The sequence below is a fragment of the Panthera leo genome, chromosome A1, assembly GCF_018350215.1.
Source record: "Panthera leo isolate Ple1 chromosome A1, P.leo_Ple1_pat1.1, whole genome shotgun sequence".
Taxonomy (NCBI): Eukaryota; Metazoa; Chordata; class Mammalia; order Carnivora; family Felidae; genus Panthera; species Panthera leo.
This window is the reverse complement of record NC_056679.1, coordinates 195801970-195823331: the sequence shown is the minus strand read 5'-3', so window position 1 is coordinate 195823331 and position 21362 is coordinate 195801970. Positions and strand designations below refer to the sequence as shown.

Genomic DNA, 21362 nt, shown 5'->3' with positions numbered 1-21362 from the left:
TATAGTTACTCATATATTTATTATCTTGCTCCCCTACCAGAATGCAAACAGGGATCTCTGTTACTCTTCCTGGCTGTGAACAGCGCCTGGCCATTAGTTGGTGTGCAGTAAATATCTGTTGAATGAATGAGTCCATGCACCACCTATGCTTATTTCCTTTAAATTGTCTAGCTTTCATTACTGAAATACTTACTTTTACCTCTCCCTAAGCAGTAATATGCCTTTCACAGGGCTGACGTGTTCATTATACCCCTCTGCCAATACACATGTGAAATTTACATAACTCTTAACATTTCAGATTATCAGGGTACCGTTTAGATCCTTTTGCTGCCACTGGAGGTATAGGGGCACCGTTCTCTAGGAATCACTGTTCCAGCCCAGTCCCTTCTTGGAACACACAGACAAACTGAAGCCCAAAGAAGGTCAGAACTAGTCCAGCATCTCACCCAAATTGTGACAGGACAGATACCAAACCTCCTGGCCTCTAGTCTTTTGGACTAGACTTGCCTCTAAACTGCCTTTGTAGTTTGAGGGACGAGGGGAGGGCAGCGCTGGGTGATCTAGCCTCTCCTCTGGCAGCAGAATCCTCCTGCTGGAGGGGAGCCAGACCGGCCTAGTAATTGGTGAATGGCATAGGGGGCATGGCAGGGTCAGCAGCCTCCAGCACACCCAGGGCCACAGTGCCCTCCAGGCTGTGGGGCTGTGCACGGAGAGGTGGGAGCAGCCTTGGCTGCACCTTCCCTTGTAGGACTCTTGGATCTGGGGCCACTCCAGGGCGGCCTGGACACTTACATCTAGCAAGAGGCAAACGTGGGCTTCAAACCTGGTTCTCTCTGCCACAGCACATTAGCTAGAGATTGACGCTGGGGTGCCCTTGCAGACAGGATGCTGGGGGAGGAGGGGGTGTGAGGGTGAGGGCAAGTTGGGCTGTGTCTGACTGCGAGCAGAATAGCAAGACCAGACCCAGAGAGGGCTGGAGAAGGGAGGACAAGAGAGAGACAGACAGACAGAGCCTGAGCCCAGCAGAGTCATGCACAGGTGGATTTGTGCAAAAGGCTGAAGTTAAATCCCCCTCAGGTGTGCACAGTAGTTTCTACTGTAGGAATCACACTGCTGTAGCTCATGTACTCAGCAGCGACTCTGCAAAGCAGATCTCATCATCCCTGTTTTCCTGATGAGGAAGCTGCGACCCAGAGAGGTGAGGTGACTTACTAAAAGTAGCCTGCCAGCGGTACGGGATGCCTTGCCGCACAGGGCGTGGGAGGCGCACAGGCCGCACCTCTGGCTGGACTTGGTAGAGGAGGGCTTTCTGGGAAGGGCAGGCAGGCTGAACGGATGTGGGAGTGAGAGGCAGGAGCCGAGGCCTCACAGCACTCGCTGGCCAAATAACCTTGGCTATTCCCCAAAACCTTTCTGAGCCTGTTTCCTCATCTGTCAAATGGGTTCAACCGCACCCCCAGGCCACAGCTTGCAGAGAGAAAATAAAACAACATAACAACGTAAGGATGATATTAAAACTGAATACCTGGAACGTAAGAAGTGCCCAGTAGACAGCAGCCTGAGTGGTAAAAGCCAGGGGAGCCCTGTCCTGACAAGCTTGCCCTCAGTTGTCACCTGCCCTGACCCAGGGATTCCCAGGGCCTTCTTTGGCAAGTGTGAGCGAGCCTGGGACCCGAGAGCGTTGGCAACAGCCCAGTGAGCCGCCAGGGGAGGCGGATGAGCACGCCTCTGGGGACCGGCAGCCTCCGGGGGACAGGTAGACAGGAGACGGACAGGCGGCCTCCAGGGGACAGGCAGCGGTCCCCCGAGGCTGGGGAGCTCTGCGGGGTGCTCCGGCTCCTTTCTGTTTACCCCGCTCTGTGTCTCCACCACTGAGCCCTGCAGTCATTATCATTCCTCCTGCGTTCCTTCTCCCGGGCTATTTATTTTTCTGTGAGGAAGGAATGTGGGGAATTTACCACAGGGCGCTGGCCTTCACTTTCGCTGCAGCGGCCTCTTCTGTAAGAGGGAAGCGGCCCAGACAGATGGCTGAGGACTCGGAGGCGGAGAAGGGTCCCCGGCCGATTCCGAGGCCCCGGCGGAGGGCGGTTATGTAACCCACCCGGAGGCCCCCCGGGCAAGTGGCGCGGTGCCTCCCGTCCCGGGCATGCGCCCTGTAATATACACAGTTCCGAGGAACTCTCCTGGGACCATCCCTCTTCCTTTCCATCTGGTCTTGACTTGGGGTAGGGGTGGTGGAGGGGCGTGGGGTGGGGGTGGCGTTGAGCCTTCCAGCCTCTGCTGGGCTGGCCCGTTGCTTGGAATGCCCCCACAGCTCCATCTTTCAAGATGGAGGGCATAGCCACCTCCTCCGGGAAGCCTTCCCGGATTCCTTCATCCTAATTAATCTCTATTCTAGGTTCTGTGTTCTCTTAGCACTTAATGGAATATCGTGCTCTTAGGTCTAATGCTGTGATTTGAGGTTTCATCTCCCTCTTTGCCCCCAGAGGTGTGGCTCCCTCCCTCCTTCCTTCTCTCCTCTCTTCTTCCAGGATCCAAAAGGTCTTCCAGGATCTTCTAGATCTATGATCTAGAGTCTAGATGAATCTGAGATCTAGAGGCTGTCTCCCCGGATGAATGGTGGGGCAAACTGGGAAGGTGATTTGGGCTGTGGGAGGGATCATCCTTCAGTCACTTATTTCCTCAGCACTTACTGAACCCCTCCCAAGCGGCAGCCTCTGCTGAGCCTGGGGGCCTCCAGACAGGATGGAGGCCTCTCCAGCCCCGGCTTGCTACAGGGCCAAGAGAAAGGGCTGCATCTCGATGCAAGACCCAGCGTGCTAGGCCCTGGGCTGGGTGCTGGAGACCCAGAGATGGCCTAGGCCCACCACACCCCTGGCAGAGGCAATTTAGGGGAAACCATCTCCATCCACCCCCGCCCCCAGCTCACTACCTTTTGTTTCCTGGAGTAAACATTTTCTCTGGAAGGACAGGGTGTGGCAGTCCTTTCTGTACTCCTAAGGCTCCCAGGGCCAGGATGATGGAGGCCGAGGCCGGGCAGGCCTGGCTTACCAGGGCTGGACTGGGAGGTGGGAGCCTGAGTCTGAGCCTGGTTCTCTGTGAACCAGTCCCTTCCAGTTTGCTGTGCACCTGGGGCTGAACCTGACTCTCTCTGGGTCACCATTTCTGAGTCCCTAAAACTCGAATTGTAGATGAGTGTTTAGTCCAGTGGAGCAGGCAGGAGAGAAGTGGTGGCTCCCAGTCCTCGGCAGAGGACCCCACAGCAGAAGTCCAGCAATGAGCAGTGCCCGTAGCCTAAGGGGATAGCTGCCAGCTGAGGCCCATGCCCACTTGAGAGCCCTCTTCTTAGGTTCCCCCCACAACCCAGCCACCAGCCCTGCCTGATCCCAGCCCATTTCCAACAGGGAGATACCAGGAGTTGGGCCGGGCCTGCTTCCTCTGGGCCTGGATTCCTGAGCTTTCTCAACCTATTGCTTCTTCTGACCCCCTTCTGCTCTGAGGCCCCTGGGCCAGCTTGAGCAGAGGTGGAGCACTGATCTAGGAGTCTGGATGGATTGGTGAGGGCTTCCTGGAGGAAGTGGCAGCAGGGCTGGGCCTGGAACCGTGGGTGGGGGAAATGAGTGTGCTTTGTAGGCAGAGCTCTTCACAAGGAGGGGCCCGGGCTTGGAATCAGACTCCCAGCTCCAACTCAGCTCTGCCTGCCCCTTGCTGGCTGGGAGACCGGGGGTGAGTTCTCTGATTTTGTGGCTCTCATTTTCCTCAGCAGAGGTTAGGGAGCCTCCCCTCTGAGTTGCTGTGAAGGTTCAACGAGAAAATATATGCTAAACCCTTAGCTCAGCAGCATCTGGTGCTCCTCACACGTTGGCTATTGTCATCCCCATTGACTTTGTCATTATTCTGCCAGCACTCATGGAAAGTACGGGGAACAAGGGGGGAATACAGAAGTGAAGCAGTTGAGGCCCCTGCCCTGCCCCGGAGACTCTTGCAGTCTCAGGAGGTGAGGTGGGGGGGGGGGGCAGAGATGGGGGGTGGAATAAACCTAGACTGTGATTGCTGCAAAGCAAGACCTTGGGAGGAAGGGGGCAATGTGACCCACGTGGTAGGCCCTGGACTGGGCACTGGGCCACCCTGTTTGAATTCTGATCGTGCCACTGCCTAGCTGCGCCTCCTTGAACAGGTCACTGCACCCCTCTGAGCCGGTTTCTTCTCTAACATGGGATGAGGGTTGCTGTAAATGAAGCAAGGACCTGGCGTGTGGTGAGCATGCCCTGAAGGGTAATTCTCACTCCTATGAATAATATGCAAAGTGATGAGGTTATTAAGCGGTGCATATAATACATTGGTGGGTCAGGGGAGGCTTTTTGGAGGAAGGGGTGGCATTCCAGTTAGGTGGGAAGGCTGGGGCGTGTACAAAGGATGTGAGACAGAGAAGGGTTCCTGTAGAGGGGTCGGCACAAACCACACAGGGGAGGCAGGAACTCACAGGGTGGGCATGAGAAGCACGGGCCATTGGATTTTCTCTGGCCGTTGCTGAGGGCACAGATAGCAGGTTAGCAAGCTTTCAGGCAGGCTCTGGTGTCGGGGGCCCTGAATGCCAGGATGAAGACTTGCTGTTTGACCCTCCACATCCTGGGGGGGCAGGAGAGAGAAGTGAGTGAAGCCAGGCAGAGGAAGATGAATCTGGCAGCATGGGGCGGGTAGATTGGCGGAGGAGAGATTGGGGGCGGAGAGGCCATTTAAAAAGCTGTTGCAAAATCGGTTTTCCTGATAAAGAGCTGGGCTGAGTCATCTGTGGAGGAGAGAAGTCACATCCAGCTTCTCCGTTGCCTTCGATGTGGGATTTTCCTCTCTTTGTCAGCGAGGCAATTGGCTGCCTTTCCCGGAGGCTTTGAGAACCGAGGCCGGCTCAGCATCCAGGGGGAAGCTGGGCTGCAGAGAGGACCCAGCTGGAGTGAGTAAGATGAGCACTCGGAGGTGCCTTTGTGGTTTGGGGTGTGTGACTTAGGGCATATGGCATCCCTCTCTGGTCTCAGTTCCCCTCTGGGCATCGAGAGAAGAGGCATGTGAAGACTTCTGCCAGCCTGTCAGTGGCAAGGCCGGAGCTAGGTCTGGGACTCCCATCCCTGTTCTTATGCATCTCCCATGTCCTGGCAGTCCTCCTCACCTTAGTATGAATTATTCTCCTCCTGAGAGGAGGGCTGGCAGTCTGCCACAATTCAGTCAGGTTGCACTCACTGGGACTTTGGCGTGGATGGAGAACTCCCTAGGGAATGGAGGCTGTGTCATTTCCTCCTTTCAGCCCGGAGGATATGGGGCAGGGGCTGGCAAGGCGGTCAGGCCATTACTCAGGCCCAGTTCATCTTCCTGCCCCCAGCTAAGCCAGAGGTTGTGCAGCCAGCCATTGGTTCCTTCCTGACCCCAGCAGGGGGGCAGTTTACCCAGCCTGTTTACCTGTCCCAGTGCCAAGACTCCCGGGCGTCCACAATGGGCTGCCTCCAGCCAGTCTCTATTCCCACCTCTGGCTCCCTGTCCCACTCCACCCTGCTTGGGGCCTGGATACTCCCATTGACGGCAGCCGTGTGAAGAAGCATTTCCTTGAATTCTCTCCCTGTCCTGACCTTCTGCTCTGGCCTCCCTTCCCTTGCCCCCCCTCCTTCCTTCAGATCCTAGGTCCAGACAGGCCTGGTGGTCAGCAGACCAGGCAACTACCTATAGAAGTGACAGGGGTGGGAGAAAGGGCTTATCCCTGCCTGAGCACAACTGGAACTTAGGTCTCCTGACTCCCAATACCATGCTGTTTCCACTCCCCTGGACTTTCATCTCCTAGCAGTCATTTCTACCTTAGTAAGAATGAGTTTTCTCAGCTCTTCTCCTGACAGGCAGAAGGGAGAGGATGCATGGGTTGTTCTAGGCAGCTGACAGGGGAGAGGGCACTGCTGGGGACATCGATCATGAGATGAGGAAACAGGCGGTTCTGCAGACCATTATCCAAGAGCACTGGACCCAAAGTCTGGGGCTGAAAGGCGGAACGGTTAAGAAACTCAACCAGACTTTGAGTTTTGGTTGGAAAGATCCGAGCCCTGCTATTTGTAAGTTGTATGGCTTTCGACAGGTCTCTCTGAGCTCCAGTTTCATCAGCAAATTGGGGAGCATGTTAGTGCTTACCTCTCGGAGTTTGGGGGGAGAACTGAATAGGGTAATGTGTGTAAAGTGTGCGGCACGACCCCCCTGGGTATAGTGAGGGCTGCCTGATCGCAGCAGCCACTGTAGCCCTTATTCTGACAGCTGTACTTGGGGCTTCTTGTCCCCCAACACACTTAGGGAGTTACCCCTGTTGGAGCCAGTTCTCCTGACCCCGGGCAGTTCTTCCTTGTATCTACCCTCGCTCCTTCCTCTCCTGAAGGCCTGTCTTCAGAGCTCCTGATCCAATGTCCAGGGTAGGTCTTTCAAGGGCCAGCACCCCAACCTGAGAAGAGGGGGTGTATGGCTGGCACAGGAACAGGCTGCAGCCAGGCAGATGGGGGGCTCAGCGAGATACCTGCCCCCTATGGCCCTTGGCTACCTCCTGCTTCTCTAGCACCAGGGAGCACCGTCTTGCACCTGGCTGGCTGGGGCTTGGCCAGGGGCAACAATTCCTGTGTCTGGGGAATGTTGCATGGACCTGCCTTCCCTGGCGCCCTGCAAGTGGGGGACTCTGGGGTTGGCCCAGCCCCCTTCTCTCAGCGTGGTTTGCGCAGGGTGGCAGAAATCATCTGGATTGCTGGCAGGGTCTTGCCCAAGCCTCCTGCCGGATTCCTTTTCCGTGGAGTCACTGCGGGCTGGGAGTGGGGGTACGGGAGCTTCCTTGGAGGCTGGACTCTCTCACCCCTTGGCCTTTTCTGCTGCCCTCCTCTTGTCCCAGAACAGCAGCGCGGGGCGGGGGAGGTTCCAAGCCCAGCCTGGGGGTCAGCAGACCAGGTCCTGGCCCGAGGCCCACTCTTCTCGAAGCCTCTTGAGAAGCCTCCCAGGCCAGCTTATCCCCAAGGGCCCTTCATGCTCTCACATTTGAGCATTTTCTAAACCCATGGCGGCCTTTAGAACCAGTCTGGGGATAGGATGGAAGCAGAGAAGTAAAAAGAAAAACAGGAAAGTGCAGGGACATTGGGAGGTCTGGATTATTCAAACAATGAAGCACTTTCCGTGAGCCTCACACTGTGGGAACCCGTTAGCCAGAAAGCCTGGTGCTGTCTGGAGTCTTGCAGAGCCGGAGGTGAACCAGCTCCACTACTTTCTGGCTTTGTGACCTTGGGCAACTCACTTTCTCTCTCTGAGCCCTGGTTTTCTCATCACTAAAAGGTGGATAATAATAGTTTGTGCTTCCATAGCATTGTTGTGGAAATTAAATAATATGTAGAATCAACATTAGCAATTGTGGCGGAAGAAACGTTGTTGGGGCTACACAGGTGTTTATCCTGACCATACCCCAGGGGGATATGATTTGTATCTGTGACTCTGCAGGACTGTCAGGTTGGAAAGAAAAATCTGTGGCAGTAGGGGACAGAACCGTGTCCAGAGGTCGGGAGCTAATGTAAGGAGCACTAATGTAAGGAAGGCACCTCTTTAGGGTAGTGAGCTCCTTGTCGGTTGAGTATGTAAACAGAGACTTGTAACTCAGGGGCATGGTTTTGGGGACACAGGAATTATGTGGGCAGTTGGACCTAGTGACCGCCATCTTTGAGATTCCAAGGTCCCGTGATTTGGGACAATAATCCCTCCCTCTCCATAACTCTGGAATGCCCTGCTGTGTGACCTTGAGAGAGTCACATTCCCTCTCAGGATCCCGATCTGTGGAGTGAGTCTCCTTTGCTAGAAAAAGCTCTGACCCCTCCAGGGAGTAGAGAAGGGTCACCAACGAGCAGTTTCTCCCAGGGAGCATGAGCCCTCTTGCCCTGTCCACTGGGCCTGATGGCAGCAAGCAGTGCTGGCATTCGTGACCTCATCGCAGCCTCCTGGCTCTAACGTCAGTGCTCTTATCACTTCTTCTCAGTCAAGGAAGCGGGCTCCGAGAGGTGTGGTAACTTGCCAAGGTCTCACAAGTAACAAATGGCAGAGCCCGGACTTGGGCCAGGAGTCCTGGTTGCTAAGCAGGGCAGAGGAGACGAACATTGCGTGAGCCACGAAACCTCTCAAGGCCCTGCTGCGTGGCTGACTTGCCCCTACCTACGACCCCCCGCACCCACGGCAGCAGCGGCCTGGCCCAACCTGCAAATCCCTCATCTTTCATGGATGGGGTGATCCAGGCAGGAGAGGAGCCCTACCAGAAGGGGGCAAGCGTCAGGGACACATGGGGCAGGTTGTTCTGGACCGGTGGGCACGGGTGTGTGTGGGTGGGAGCCAGATCCTGATGGGAGGTGGGAAGGAGGAGGTTGGGGCCAGAGAACCTCTTCGGCTATGCTGCTCCATGTGGACGTCTTTGTTGACCCTAGTGTGAGCTCTACTCTGCGCCGTCACTCTCTGGACCTCAGTTTCCTCACCTCTACAATGGGGGTGGTGGTCAAATAGCTCCTCTGGAAGGGCCCTTGCAGCTCTGGGAGTCTGTGAATTCTGAGCCTCGCTGGCAGGATGCCTAGAAAGACTGTCCCTGGAGACCCATTCAGCATGTCATGGCCAGTGCTAATGAGGGCATGGTAGGAGGGAGGGCAGGGTCAGATTCCTCAAGAACTAATTAGCTTCCCACAGTAGGGAGGGCTGGGGGAGGATGACGGAGGGAGGAATTTTCCCAGCCACTGACTGAGCTGGTAACCTTGGCCACAGGCTATCTCATCCATCTTCCCATTGGTCCATCTGTTCATTCATTGTTCAATAAGCATAAATTGAGCACCAACGGTGTGCCACCTGGGCTCTGGGGATTGGAAGAGAAATGGTTGCCTACAGTGAACTTACAGATTAACAGGGTTTGACCCCAGCCTGATCACCGACCTCGGGCCCCAGACTCCAATCCTAGACTGAACCTGTCCCCCACTGACTCTGTCTCCTGTAGTGGCACCCTACAAGGTGCCAAAGGGAACTTTGGGGACGAGCAGGCATCTTGAGCATGGGTTGTGAGCCCAGAGGGAACCGGTGCTGACTTTTGCTTGGCCACTCTGCTGTGTGACTGTGGGTGAGTTACGTACACAGCCTCTGGACCTCATTTTCCACTTCCGTAAAACAGGGACAAGTAATGTTGGTCTCCTAGTGTTCTTACGAGGACAGAATAAACTAATGCAACGTTCCAGTACGGTTGCTGCTGAAATTAGCCCAATGTATTACTTTTATGATATTAAAATATGAGAACTTTAAAATGATTATGGAAATAAAAATGGGAAGAAACTCTATAAGAAGAGACTAGTAACCGTGGTTACCTGATTTGTGGTGTGGATGCTCAGGGGCGGAGGGACATTTTTTTTACCGCACGCTTTTTTGTTTTTCTCAGTTTTCAGCCCATGTGAGTGTATTACCTATTCTAAAAAGAGGAAGTGTTAGTGTTAGCAAATGACTATGCCGTGAAAGCGTAAAGGCCCCTAAGACAGGCACATAGAAAATGTCCTGGGGGTTCATTCATGCATTCAGTAATGCCTACCGAGTGCCCGCTTTATGCCAGGCACTATTGTAGGGGCCAGGGATAGAATGATGACCAGGTCAAGCAAGGTCATACATAGCCCCCTGAGAGCCGATGTTCTAGGTGGGGAGACTGATGATAAACCAGGAAATGTGTAAAGAAGATAATCGCAAATGATGGTGAATGCCATGAGGGAAATAAGACAAAGGGATAGGATAGGGGAGGGGAGAGTTGATTAGAGAGGAAAACCCCTCCAGAGAGGGAACATTCAGGTGAGTCCTGCATGGCAAGAAGGAACCGACATGGTATTCCATCTGGGATAAGATCATTCCAAGCAGAGAAAAGAGCAAGTGCGAAGGTCCCGGGGCAGGAACAACCTTGGCATTTCCAAGGAATTGAAAGAATGCCAGCAGGGCCGAGCCCACTGAGTGGAGAGGGTGGTAGAGAATGGGTCAGGGATGTAGTGTGGCCTCTCCTGCTAGGGTGAGGTGTTCTTGCAGAATTTAATAAAGTACAGTATCAATAACCTTCAGGGAGAAGCCAAATAAGGGGCCGGTTCACCCTGAAAGGGTAATCAGGGGAGGTTTTCCCACAGGTAGGTGGCCTTTGAGTTGGGTCATGATGGTTGTTGGGTCAGGGATCTTTCTGAGGAGAGGGGATTCCGGGGACTAGTGAGTAAAGAGCAAATCCCAGAGGAAAAGAACATCTGTAGGAGGGGCATGGTGGCTGTCTGTCTGTCTGTCTCTGCTCCCGTGGTTCTGCATTCCCATTTGCTAACTGGACCTCTGTCCCTCTCAACAGCATTGGCCCACAGCACCAGCCTCACTGAGAAAGATCTGAAAGAGGCCAAGGCCCGGAGCCAGCAGATCGCGGCACAGCTGACCACCCCGCCCAGCTCCAACTCCCGAGGCGTCCAGCTCTTCAACAGGCGTCGGCAGAGGGTGAACCAGTTCACCTTGGAGAACCCTGGCCCGAGGGAACGGGAACGGAAGCCCAGCCAGGAGTCCCTCAGAGTGCCCCCTGCCGGCCCTGCGGGCTACGCCTCGGGGCTCGGCCTGAGTCCCACCTCACCTCCAAGGAACAGCGACCGCCAGAGCCCTGACACAGGGGTCCCCGCTCACAGCATGGAGGGGTGCTCAGAGAAAGCCAGCTTGCTGCGGCACCTGGAGAAGGTGGCCAGCGAGGAGGAGGAGGTACCGCTGGTGGTTTACTTGAAGGAGAACGCGGCCCTGCTGACAGCCAATGGACTGCACCTGTCCCAGAACCGAGAAACCCAGCAGACCCCGCCAAGCCCGCCCGCGGCTGAGGCCCACAGCCCAGCTGTAGACGTCAACCAAAACGTTTCCTCACTCAGCGCCACCCTTATCACGCCAGCCTCTAACAGCAACCACAGCCTGCCAGACGCAGACCACGCAGACGTCAACCAGAATCCCCCGGCCACTGTTGCCCCGCAGAGCCAGCAGCCCTCAGAAAGCCAGCTCCCTCCCAATGGCACGGTGTCAGATTCCAAACCCAGCACCCCGTGTGCCAGCGGGCAGCCCCCCGAGCCGGCTGCAGAGGTCAAATCCAGCACCCTCCTCATCGATAAGGTGTCAGCTCCACCTACCAGCACCAACACCTTCTCCAGAGAAACTACTCCCGTCTCCAGCTCTGGGATCCCAGCCCCAGATTTCGCGTCCAGCTGCCTGCTCATCGATGTGCAGCCGGGCGTCCCAGCGGTGTCAGCGGAACCTGAGCCGTCTGGATGGGCAGCCACGCCCACGCCCACCAAGCTATACAGTGAGGTCCACTTCACACTGGCCAAGCCCCCATCAGTGGTCAACAGGACCGCCAGGCCCTTTGGGATCCAGGCTCCAGGGAGCACCGGCCAGGTGGAACGGAGCCCCATGGTAGAGAGACGACATCTCGGGGAGAAGGCCCGGGCTCCCCAGCCCTCAAGCGTGGTAGACAGGAGCCCTCGGCCACAGAGACATGTGATGCCCCACAGCCCCATGGTGGAGAGGAGGCCCGTGGCACAGCGCAGCCCTGCCTTGGAGAGACGCCCCTTGGGGAACTTCACCCCACCCCCCACCTATGCTGAAACCTTGTCCACGGCTCCCCTGGCTTCCCGGGGCAGGTCTCCCCCATCCTACTCTGCCCTCTACCCCAGCTCTGACACCAAGCCTTCTCACCTGAAGGGCCAGGCAGCTCCGGCCAGCAAGACAGGCATTTTGGAGGAGTCCATGGCCCGCAGGGGCAGCCGGAAATCCATGTTCACCTTCGTAGAGAAGCCCAAGGTGACCCCGAACCCAGACCTGCTGGATCTGGTACAGACGGCTGATGAGAAGCGGAGGCAGAGGGACCAGGGGGAGGCGGGCGTGGAGGAGGAGCCCTTTGCCCTGGGGGCCGAGGCCTCCAACTTCCAGCAGGAGCCCGCACCCCGGGACAGGGTCAGCCCCGGGGCAGCCGAGGAAGTCCTCCCGGAGTGGGCCTCATGCCTCAAGTCTCCGCGCGTCCAGGCCAAGCCGAAGCCCAAACCCAACCAGAACCTGTCCGAGGCCTCTGGGAAGGGGGCCGAGCTCTACGCCCGCCGCCAGTCCCGGATGGAGAAGTATGTCATCGAGTCCTCCGGCCACACCGAACTGGCCCGCTGCCCTTCACCCACCATGTCCCTGCCTTCGTCCTGGAAATATTCCACCAATGCTCCTGGTGGCTTCCGGGTGGCATCCCGGAGCCCAGCTCGCACCCCGCCTGCCTCCCTCTACCACGGCTACCTGCCCGAGAATGGGGTCCTGCGCCCCGAGCCCACCAAGCAGCCGGCCTACCAGATGCGGCAGTCTCTCTTCGTCCTCTCACCCATCAAGGAGCCCGTCAAGGTCTCTCCGAGAGCCGCCTCGCCCGCCAAGCCGAGCTCCTTGGACCTGGTGCCCAGCCTGCCCAAGGCCGCTCTCCCGGCATCCCCGGCCCTGCCTCGGCCCTCCCGCTCCTCACCGGGCCTCTACACCTCCCCCGGCCAGGATGGCCTCCAGCCCACGGCCGTGAGCCCTACCTACAGCAGTGATATCTCCCCTGTGTCGCCCTCCAGGGCGTGGTCTCCCCGAGCCAAGCAGGCCCCCAGGCCCTCCTTCTCTACCCGGAATGCTGGGATCGAGGCTCAGGTGTGGAAGCCTTCCTTCTGCTTCAAGTAACGGACCCTGCAGGGATCCCACTGCCTGGCAGGGTCCCCTCTCCGAGGGCTGGATGGAGAGCAGATGTGGCTGGAAGTGGCACAGAGCTGAGGGTCAGCAGTATGGGGACCCAGGGCTCAAAGGCTGATGCTGCCACCAGCTAGCTTTGTGACTTTGGGCAAGCCCTCTCTGGGCTGCAGCTCCTCCTTCCCTGCCACAAGGGTCATGAGACTCCAAGTCTGAAGGATCTGCAGTCCGATACCGGATAGCAGGGAGGGTCACGGAGAGAGAACTCCCTTGGCAGGCCGAAATGAGGCTGGGGGGCTTCCTCTGGCCTTTGTGAGCCTTAGGGATGCCAGCGTCTTGCTGGGGAATGGCCTAGAAGGGGACCCTAACACGGGCTTCTGGAGCAAACAGCCTGCCAGTGCCTCTGTGCAACCAGCCAGCCAAGGGTCTGCCTCCTCAGCTGCCCCAGCTCCCGGCGTCTTTCTGCCTGTCGCTGGCTTCTTACCTGCACAGGTCTCTCTTCCATCTCTGCCTTCTGGACACCGATTCCTCTCCGCCGCTTCAGAGAGCTTTGCCTCGGCTGCCACGTTTTCTCCTCTCGTGGGTTCTTCTGCTGGACGAGGACTTAGCCTGCCACTGCTGTCTGATGCTTTTCTTCCTGCCCCTCTGCTCAACCCGCCTCCGTGCCCTCTCCAAACACCTGGCTCCACTTTGGGGATAGCTAGAGCAGTTCATCCCAGACCCCATCTGGCTGGCCCTCAGTGTGCTAGGGCGTGCGAAGTCCCGGGGGATCCCTGAGAGAAGGGGAACCCTGTAGAAGGATGTGCAGATGTGAGTGTGCAGTGAGAGAGCCCCCTACCCCACCCCACTTATTTATATAGTCAGGGCCCTTCCAGCTATGACAGTCTTCGAGGATTGAGGGGATAGGCTGGTGCTTCGAGAGAAAGGCCTTGTAAGTGATAAGACAGTCCCCTGGAAAGAGACGGGGAGGGAAATGGGCTGTTGCCATAGAACCGTTGGAGATGAGAGGTCTGTAAGGGCGTCCTGGGGCGTGGCTGCAACGAGCTGCTTCAGGAAGCCAGGGGATCAGAAGCCTCGGCTGGGACGGCACAGGCTCAGGGTGGCCTAGAGACAGTAGAAGCATGGCAGGGGCTTGGGCAGGGGCCTAGCAGCTCAGTGGGACAGAGGAGGAGACCTTAAGGCTTTGAGGACAGGGCCGGCACTTAAGAGATCTGGATTCTACCAGATTAATTCCGTGTGTATCTTTGGGTCTCAGTTTCCCCGTATTGTGAGGGTGCTGAGTCAGGTAGTGTGAGATGCTCACCACCTCTGACACCTTTGATGTGATGCAGCCCCCAAACCAGGCTTTGTGGGCAGGGAGAGAATACAGACGCAAGAGGCAGAATTCGGGTGGAAGCTTCCCAAGGCTGGGGGCCGAGCACCACCCACTTTCTCTTCCCCAGCCCTATTTCTGGGCTCCCCAGCGGGGTGAGGGGTGGTGGAGGCGGTGCCCATGCTGGGCTGAGCCTGCAGTTTTCGTGAGCTCTGGGCTCGTCTCCATGGGAACAGGGGGTGCCTTCCTAGTGAGTTCATTCTGCCCAGAACTTTGGGGGCATGCGTGGGGGAGTCGTAAGTGAGCTCAGCTTCTTCGTGCCCGGCCCCTCCCAGGACAGAGCGAAGCCCCTACCCTGGACCCTGCTCCCTTCTACCCTCCCCCCACCCCCCGCCAGGGCCAGCAGTGGAAGAGGCCACCCTCCATCCTGCAGCTCCTGCGGCCAGGCTGGCCGAGCTCTTCCCCCAACTTTGTTTTCTCTCCTGTTCTCAATACACTCGGCCTCAAATCTGTCTTGCTTCTTTCTTTCTTCCGCACTCCCTGGCTGGTGGTCAGGACTCTCTCCTTCCCGATTCTGGCTTGGGAGGTGGGGTGGGACAACCCAGTTACCGTGTGGCGTGTCTCCGAGTACTGTTTGAATCCGCTGCGTGTCTGGATCTGCCGTGTGTATAGATGTGTGCCGGCTTGGAGGCAAGGGCTGCCTCTCTCTCGTCCCTGGGTCAGCACTTAGGGAACCATAGTCCTGTGGAAATCACATTCTTCTGTTTTCTCCTTCCTTCAGAGTTTGGCCAAAAAGGCTGTGGAGCATAGGGAAGACCCATAGCCCCTTACAGTCCATGTTTGTTTGAGTTCTTTAAAAGTGGAATTAAAAAAATTTTTTTTTAATGTTTATTGATTTTTGAGACAGAGAGAGAGAGAGACAGCCTGAGCGGGGGAGGGGCAGAGAGCAAAGGAGACAGAATCCAAAGCAGGCTCCAGGCTCTGAGCTGTCAGCACAGGGCCTGATGTGGGGCTCGAATTCATGAACTGCAAGATCATGACCTGAGGTGAAGTCAGACACTTAACCAACTGAGCCACCCAGGAGCCCCTAAAAGTGGGATTTAAATGCCTTGAGCCAGAGCATATACTTTCTGGTTCCCTCAGGCCCCCTCCTCCTCTCCCTGTTATCTAATCTGGCAATGTCCCATATTTGTCACCTCCTAGCTCCTGAAAACAGAGTTTCCGCCCCTGGTGGAGAGGAGCAAACTGCCATCAAGAGTCAGAAGTGGGTTGTAGTCCCAGATCTATACCTGACTCCTTGTGTGACCTTAGACAACCCCTCTCACCTCTGGCTGGGCCTTAGTCTGCCTTGCGTCCAATGAAAGGATTGCAGAAGGCAATCGGGGAGCTAGCTCTGCTTGGTCTCCGATGGTTCCTGTCTGACGACTCTGTTCAAGCCTTCACCCCACACACATGCCCTGCGATGGGGCTGGGGCTGGGTTAAGTGGGCGCTTCTTTCTGAATCTTCACCCATGTGCATTTCCAGGGAGTTCTGGCTTATGTAATGCATTGAGAGCTTTGTCAGAAAGTGAACAGTCCTGATTTCTCACAGCTTTTTTGTATTGTGCACCCCACCTCCCCCCTCCGCCCCCCGCACAGAGAGTCAGTACCCAGACATGGCAGTTCCGATGAGGTCAGGCTCTGGCCTTCTTCCAAATGGTGAGGAGCTGCTTACCACTGCCCCACATTCCAACCCAGGCTTGGGAAGTCAGGCTAGGGCCACTTGCTGGCCCAAGCCTTCCCCTTGTGGCCACCAAAGGCAGACATAACCCTTAGAGATTTCAGACAGGTATGATAAGTCCACCTGCCCTAGCCCGCCTTTCTCCTGGCTGCAGAGCCCTGGATGCTTGTTGATGGGCTGGGATCATGAACTCCTGGCCCCACTTCCCACAGCTGGGCTAACTGAAAGCTTCCTGGGATATGTCACAGCCAGAACAGCTCCCAGTGTCTCTGGCTCATATATACACAACTCCGACCCTGGGAGTGAAAGGGGTGGATCCCACGCTGAGCTTTAACTTTCCAAGTTGATGATTGGGGTCTTGGATGTCCCCAGGAGGTCCCTAAGGGCCCCTCCAGCATTACTATCCCATGAAAAATCTCCTATTGGGACGGCTGTACAACATTTTTCTTTAGGTTTAAGGGACCCCCTTCTGAGTCAGCCCATCTAGTAGCTGCTGCATTGGATGGAGAAAACATAGTTTATTACTTCCTTTTGATTGGGAGAAATCGGATTCTGATTGGATGAGAGGCTGACTGGCTTGGCTGTGGCTGGTTACTGATTGGGTGAAAGACTGGATCTTTTGAATGAGTCTGGATTTTGATTGAGTAGAAGACACTGAATGGACTGGCTAAGTCTGGACTCTGAGGAATGACTGCTGGTGAATCTGGGTTGGATTGAAGGCTGAGTGGACTGGTTTACTGCTGCAATCTGATCGGATGAAGAGTTGGATGATTTAGCAGATACAAGCTGGGCATGGATTCCAAAGCCCAAACCAGTGCTTCCAACCGCTTAAGCATGGTGTAGCCTTTGGATAAGAGGTGGTCACCCCCACACATTTCCTGGTGGGACAGAACACAGCAGGCAGTTTTTTTACACCTCTGAATTTCATCTTCAGATGGTGTGTACAATGGGTGTGATAATGCCAGCCACCTCATCAGGATGTTGTGAGGATCCAAGGAGAGATACAGGATGAGACTGAAACTTGTAGGCTGGAGGGTCCTTAAATAGGTAGGAAACAGGTACAATAGTATACAGCAGAGCCGTGCTTTATCACCTCAGAGATGTTCACCAACTCCGCCCCACCAAATCCACACCCCCTACCCCATGCTGACAAGAAGTCCAGTCGGGGGAGTGTGCCGTCTAGGGCAGAATGAGCCAACTCCCTTTGGTGTCCCCATCTGTCACTGGGAACTTCCTCCCTGCTTGGGGGCATCCAGGGAAAACTTCGGAGGTGACCATGGCAACCTGACAAGGGGGTTGGGACTAAGAGGTTCTTTCCCTAAGCCCTTAATGATAATGATCAGTATTTTTGTCTTAACATTTTAAAATAGATAATACAACCATATGTTTCAGAAACCTAATCTTACATAGAAAGTAATACGCTAGAGCTTTACTCCCACCCCCGTGGCTGTGTACCCCACCCCGGTGGCCCCATTTCCTAACCGAGACCCACTTTGGTTAGTTTCCGGTGTATCCTTCCAGTATTTCTTTCGGGTAACTAACACTTCCTGAGCCCTTCCTCTCCTCCAGGGCATCTTCCAATACATGTAACATTCTTTTACACGAGTTATCTCATGTAACCCTCACAACAACCCCCTAACTCTAGTGCTGGTATTATACCCCCATTTTACAGAGGAGGAAACCGAAGCCCGAAGGCTTCCAGTTGCTTCCGCGGCTGAAATAACTTGCCCAAGTTCATTCAGTAGTAAGTAAAGGGGTCTGTCTCCAGAGCGAGCGTTCTTCACCACCGCTCACCTGCCTCCCCGTTGAGCGCAGGGACAGGCAGCATGGGCTGAGAGCCGGGACCCCTGCGTTTTACTGCAGGCCCTATTCCCCTGACTTGGGGGCCTGGCTTCCCGACTGTGTGCAGTGGACAACCCAGACTCGGTCCCTCCCGAAACCCCGGTCTAGAGGACCCCAGCACTAACGCCTGCCCCCGCCCTCTCTGCTCTCTCCCCAGGACCGCCGGGAGAGCCTGCCCACCTCCCCGCCCTGGACGCCGGGCGCCTCCCGGCCCCCCAGCAGCCTGGACGGCTGGGTGAGCCCGGGGCCGTGGGAGCCGGGCCGCGGGAGCAGCATGAGCAGCCCCCCGCCGCTCCCGCCGCCGCCGCCCATGTCTCCCTCGTGGAGCGAGCGCTCGGTGTCCCCGCTGCGACCTGAGACAGAGGCGCGGCCTCCCAGCCGCCAGCTGCAGGCCCTCCTGGCGCGAAACATCATCAACGCGGCCCGGCGCAAGAGCGCCTCCCCGCGGCCGGCGGGAGCCGAGAGCCTGCGGCCCTTTTCCCCGCCCGGGGCGCAGCCGCCGCCGCCACCGCCACCGCCGCCACCGCCGCCGCCGCCGCCGCGCCTGCGCTCGCCGAAGCCCGCCCGGCCCGGCCCCGTCGCCGCCCCCGGGGCCACGTTCTCCCCGATCCCGCGGAGCCCGCTGTCCGCCGGGCCCTCGCCGTGCGCCAGCCCCCGGAGCCCGTTGCCGGCGCCGCCCAGGCCCTTCCCCTCCCGCCGCTCGCCCACAGACTCCGATGTGTCCCTCGACTCCGAGGACTCCGGCGCTAAGTCGCCCGGCATCCTCGGCTACAACATCTGTCCCCGCGGGTGGACCGGCAGCCTGAGGCTCAAGCGTGGCAGCCTCCCCTCCGAGGCCTCCTGCACCACCTAAAGCCTCCCCCGCTCCCGCTCCATCCCCACCCCGGGAGGGCTGAGCCAGAAGAAGAGTTGTGGGGCTTGGCAGCTCCTGGCACCACATCCCCAGGAGGCCTGGCCTCTTTGGACAAGGGGTCAGGGGAGTAGAGCTCTGGGCCTGGGGCTGGGGTAGTGATCCAAGTTTGGGTTCTGGCCCTTATTCGAATCAGTCATTGTGTGACCCTGGGCAAGACCCTTGCTCTGTCCGATCCTGGGCTTTCCCATCTGTTTAGTGGGCCTTTGGCCAAGGCGATCTTCACAGGTCTAGATTCCCCCTCCCCTCCCATCAGCATACACACACAGACACACACGTGCCTTGGAAGAGGTAGGGTGTTGTGCATGTGGACCCCTGGGCTTGCTGCATGCAGTCCGGGGCTCCCTATTCCTCCCTCCCTTCCTGCCTCTGCTCTCTGGAGTCTGGCAAACGAGGGGTGTGTTCAGAAGATCCTAGGCCTAAGTTCCCTGTCCAGGCCCTGGCTTGACCATCCGCCTCCCTGGCACCAAGTCCCAGGCAGGAGCAGCTGTTTTCCATCCCTTCCCAGACAAGCTCTATTTTTACCATGGTGACCTTTAGAGAGGTCTCCCAGGCCAGCTCAAGGTGCCCGGCCGGGCCCCTCTGGAGACAAGAGATGGGAAGATCCCTCCTCCCAGATCCCTCTCATGCTTTCCCCACCTCAGCTCAGACTGCCTGGGCATCTTACCTGCTGCCAGAGAGGAGAGCTGTAAGGGGATGACTTCTATCCCCAGCCCCAGGACTTGGGCGTCCAGGCATGCTACAGGTGCCTCCAGCCCATCTGTCTTTTCTGGGCCCTTCCATGGAAAGTTCTGGGCTAAAATCTGAGCTGGGGAGAGAAGAGTTGATATAGAGCTATCCACTACCCTGTGGTTTTACCTGATGGCCCTGAGTTTGAGGTTGCCCACTTGGAAAGAGGGAGGCAAGAGTTCCTTGTTACAGGAGGTATTCAAGCAGGAGCCAGGATGCATAGAGGAGATTCTAGTAGGAAGGGGATTGGCTCAGATGACCTCTGAGGGCTCTCCCAGTCCTGAAATGCATTCCATGGTGTTAGGAAGGGAAGGAGATTGGCGGCAGAGGATTGGCTAGGCAGCATTTGGGGGCAGATGAGAACGGGTGGGTGAGTGAAGGGTTAGACTAGAGTCTGCCTGTGTTTCTGGCTCCTTAGGAAATACCGCATGCTTCAGTTTTAGGCCCCAGTATGCATATCCTGCCCAGATAATGGGCACCGCTTTGCCCCGTCTCTTTCCCACTACACTCTGGCCTAGCTAGTGCCGATGCCCAGTGACCTCGAGAAGCCTGGCTGCAGGCCCTGGCCTGACCCTCAAACCTTGGTGGTTCTCATTCCAATCCCCAGGAGGGTCAGGGCATGGGAGAAATGTGGTTGAATTCTATAGTTTCAGCCTCAGGATACTAAGAGCAGGGGAGCATGGGGGGTGGGGCTTGGAATGGGCTGAGGATCAAAGAGATGCAGGTGAAAGGACACCAGGATGTGGCTAAAGGTGAGGGAGTGAGTGTGGTTTGGGGTTAGAGGTAGACTTACCCACGCATCAGATGATGTTAGACCTGGAACCCCTAAGTGAGGCTAGGGAAAGCTGGGCCACAGTGGGAGAGAGTTGGGAGGGGGGCTTTGGAATAAAGGAGCGATCCCAGAGGGTGCCTAGGGCCTAAGGATTGGGAACATAGGCCCTGACAGTGGGAAGGTAAAAGGGTGCTCCTGCTTTGGTCAATGATGAGTGACCACATTTACCAAAGTCCCCATCTGTTTCAGGGTTCCTTGTAGCATGGGAGACTGGGGCTAAGGGCCTCTTTCAGAGAAAAGACACTATTGGGCCCCTGGCTGATGCCAAAGCATAGCAAATCCACTTCTGCCTGCATTTCCCCCAAAGAACCAGCAGGAGGCAGCCTTGAGAAGCTTCAGTTCTCCTGGCTGTTCTCTCCCTGTCACTGCCTTCTCCCAGCCCCTATCCTCTCTAACCCACTAGAGACTGCCTGTGTTCTGCCTCTTGCCTCCTGTAGAATTCATCTCTGGCCCTCAATAAATGCTTCCTGTATGCTTCTGCCTCCTGTGTCATTTTCGGCTGTGTCTAAAGCCCCTCCCTTCTCCCCATGGAACAGTCCAAGGGGCTCTGGGTGGATGAGAACGTTTGATACAGGTGGGACGGGAGCTCGGGGAGTAGCGGCCATGAAGAGAGATGGGGAACAATGGAAAAACTCCAGGCCATAGATGAAGTCCCAGGGTTGAAATCTTGATCCTGTCATCTACTAGCTGGGTGACCCTGAATAAGGCCACTCCTTATCCAGCCTCAGCTTCCCTGTGTGTGCAGAATGAGCTGGGCTAGGTGATGTTTCAGGGTGGTATTTCCCAGGCCCTCACCACAAGACACTGTCACTGAAGCAGGCAGGGCCAAACCAGGTCAGGGGCCAGTGCTCCGGGGCTGTTTCTTCATGGCAGGTTGGGGCTCCATGCAGGGAGAGAAGCCCCTACAAGAGATCCCATGTGAGTCCAGATAACCCTAGTGAGCTCAAGACCCAGGTTATCTGGAGTGCTTCTCACCTGAGGGGGGTGTCCTTTGTCTAGAGAAGGGGATTGTGGCCCCACTCCCAGGTGAGGCCGAGCCTGCCCTGGGAACATCCCTCTCCTTCCTCTCTAGGAGCTCCCAGCAGAGGCTGGATGCAGGATCCTAAGGGGCAGAACGTGGACCTCCTGCGGGCCACAGCAGAGCCCAGGCTTCTTCCTATGAGTGTGTCAGAAATACACCCTCTGGGTAGCTCAGTCAGTTAAGCGTCCGACTTCGGCTCAGGTCATGATCTCGCGGTTTGTGAGTTCGAGCCCCGCGTTGGGCTCT

The 21362-nt window shown here is 56.7% G+C and overlaps 1 protein-coding gene and 1 long non-coding RNA gene across 7 annotated transcripts in view; one reads left to right on the top strand and one right to left on the bottom strand.

Annotated features, from left to right (window-relative positions):
- Window positions 1–20569, top strand: part of SYNPO (synaptopodin) — a 55049-nt gene extending 34480 nt beyond the window's left edge. For 2 of the 6 annotated variants that reach the window (XM_042949121.1, XM_042949158.1), the window contains 2 exons: window positions 10379–12714; window positions 17782–20569. In XM_042949121.1, coding sequence (XP_042805055.1) covers window positions 10379–12714; window positions 17782–18477 — 3032 coding nt within the window. In that variant the 3' untranslated portion in view covers window positions 18478–20569. Of the gene's footprint in view, window positions 1–3678; window positions 3727–4256; window positions 4276–4758; window positions 4956–10378; window positions 12715–17781 lie in introns of those variants that run through there. The other 4 variants (XM_042949148.1, XM_042949166.1, XM_042949130.1 and 1 more) reach the window with 4 other exon arrangements.
- On the bottom strand, window positions 4846–13289 carry LOC122226262. Its single transcript, XR_006205535.1, has 3 exons — window positions 13235–13289; window positions 5165–5263; window positions 4846–4929 (listed from the first exon to the last, which is right to left on the bottom strand). It is a non-coding gene; the product is annotated as an uncharacterized LOC122226262 (long non-coding RNA).
- Window positions 20570–21362: the final 793 nt, after the last annotated feature.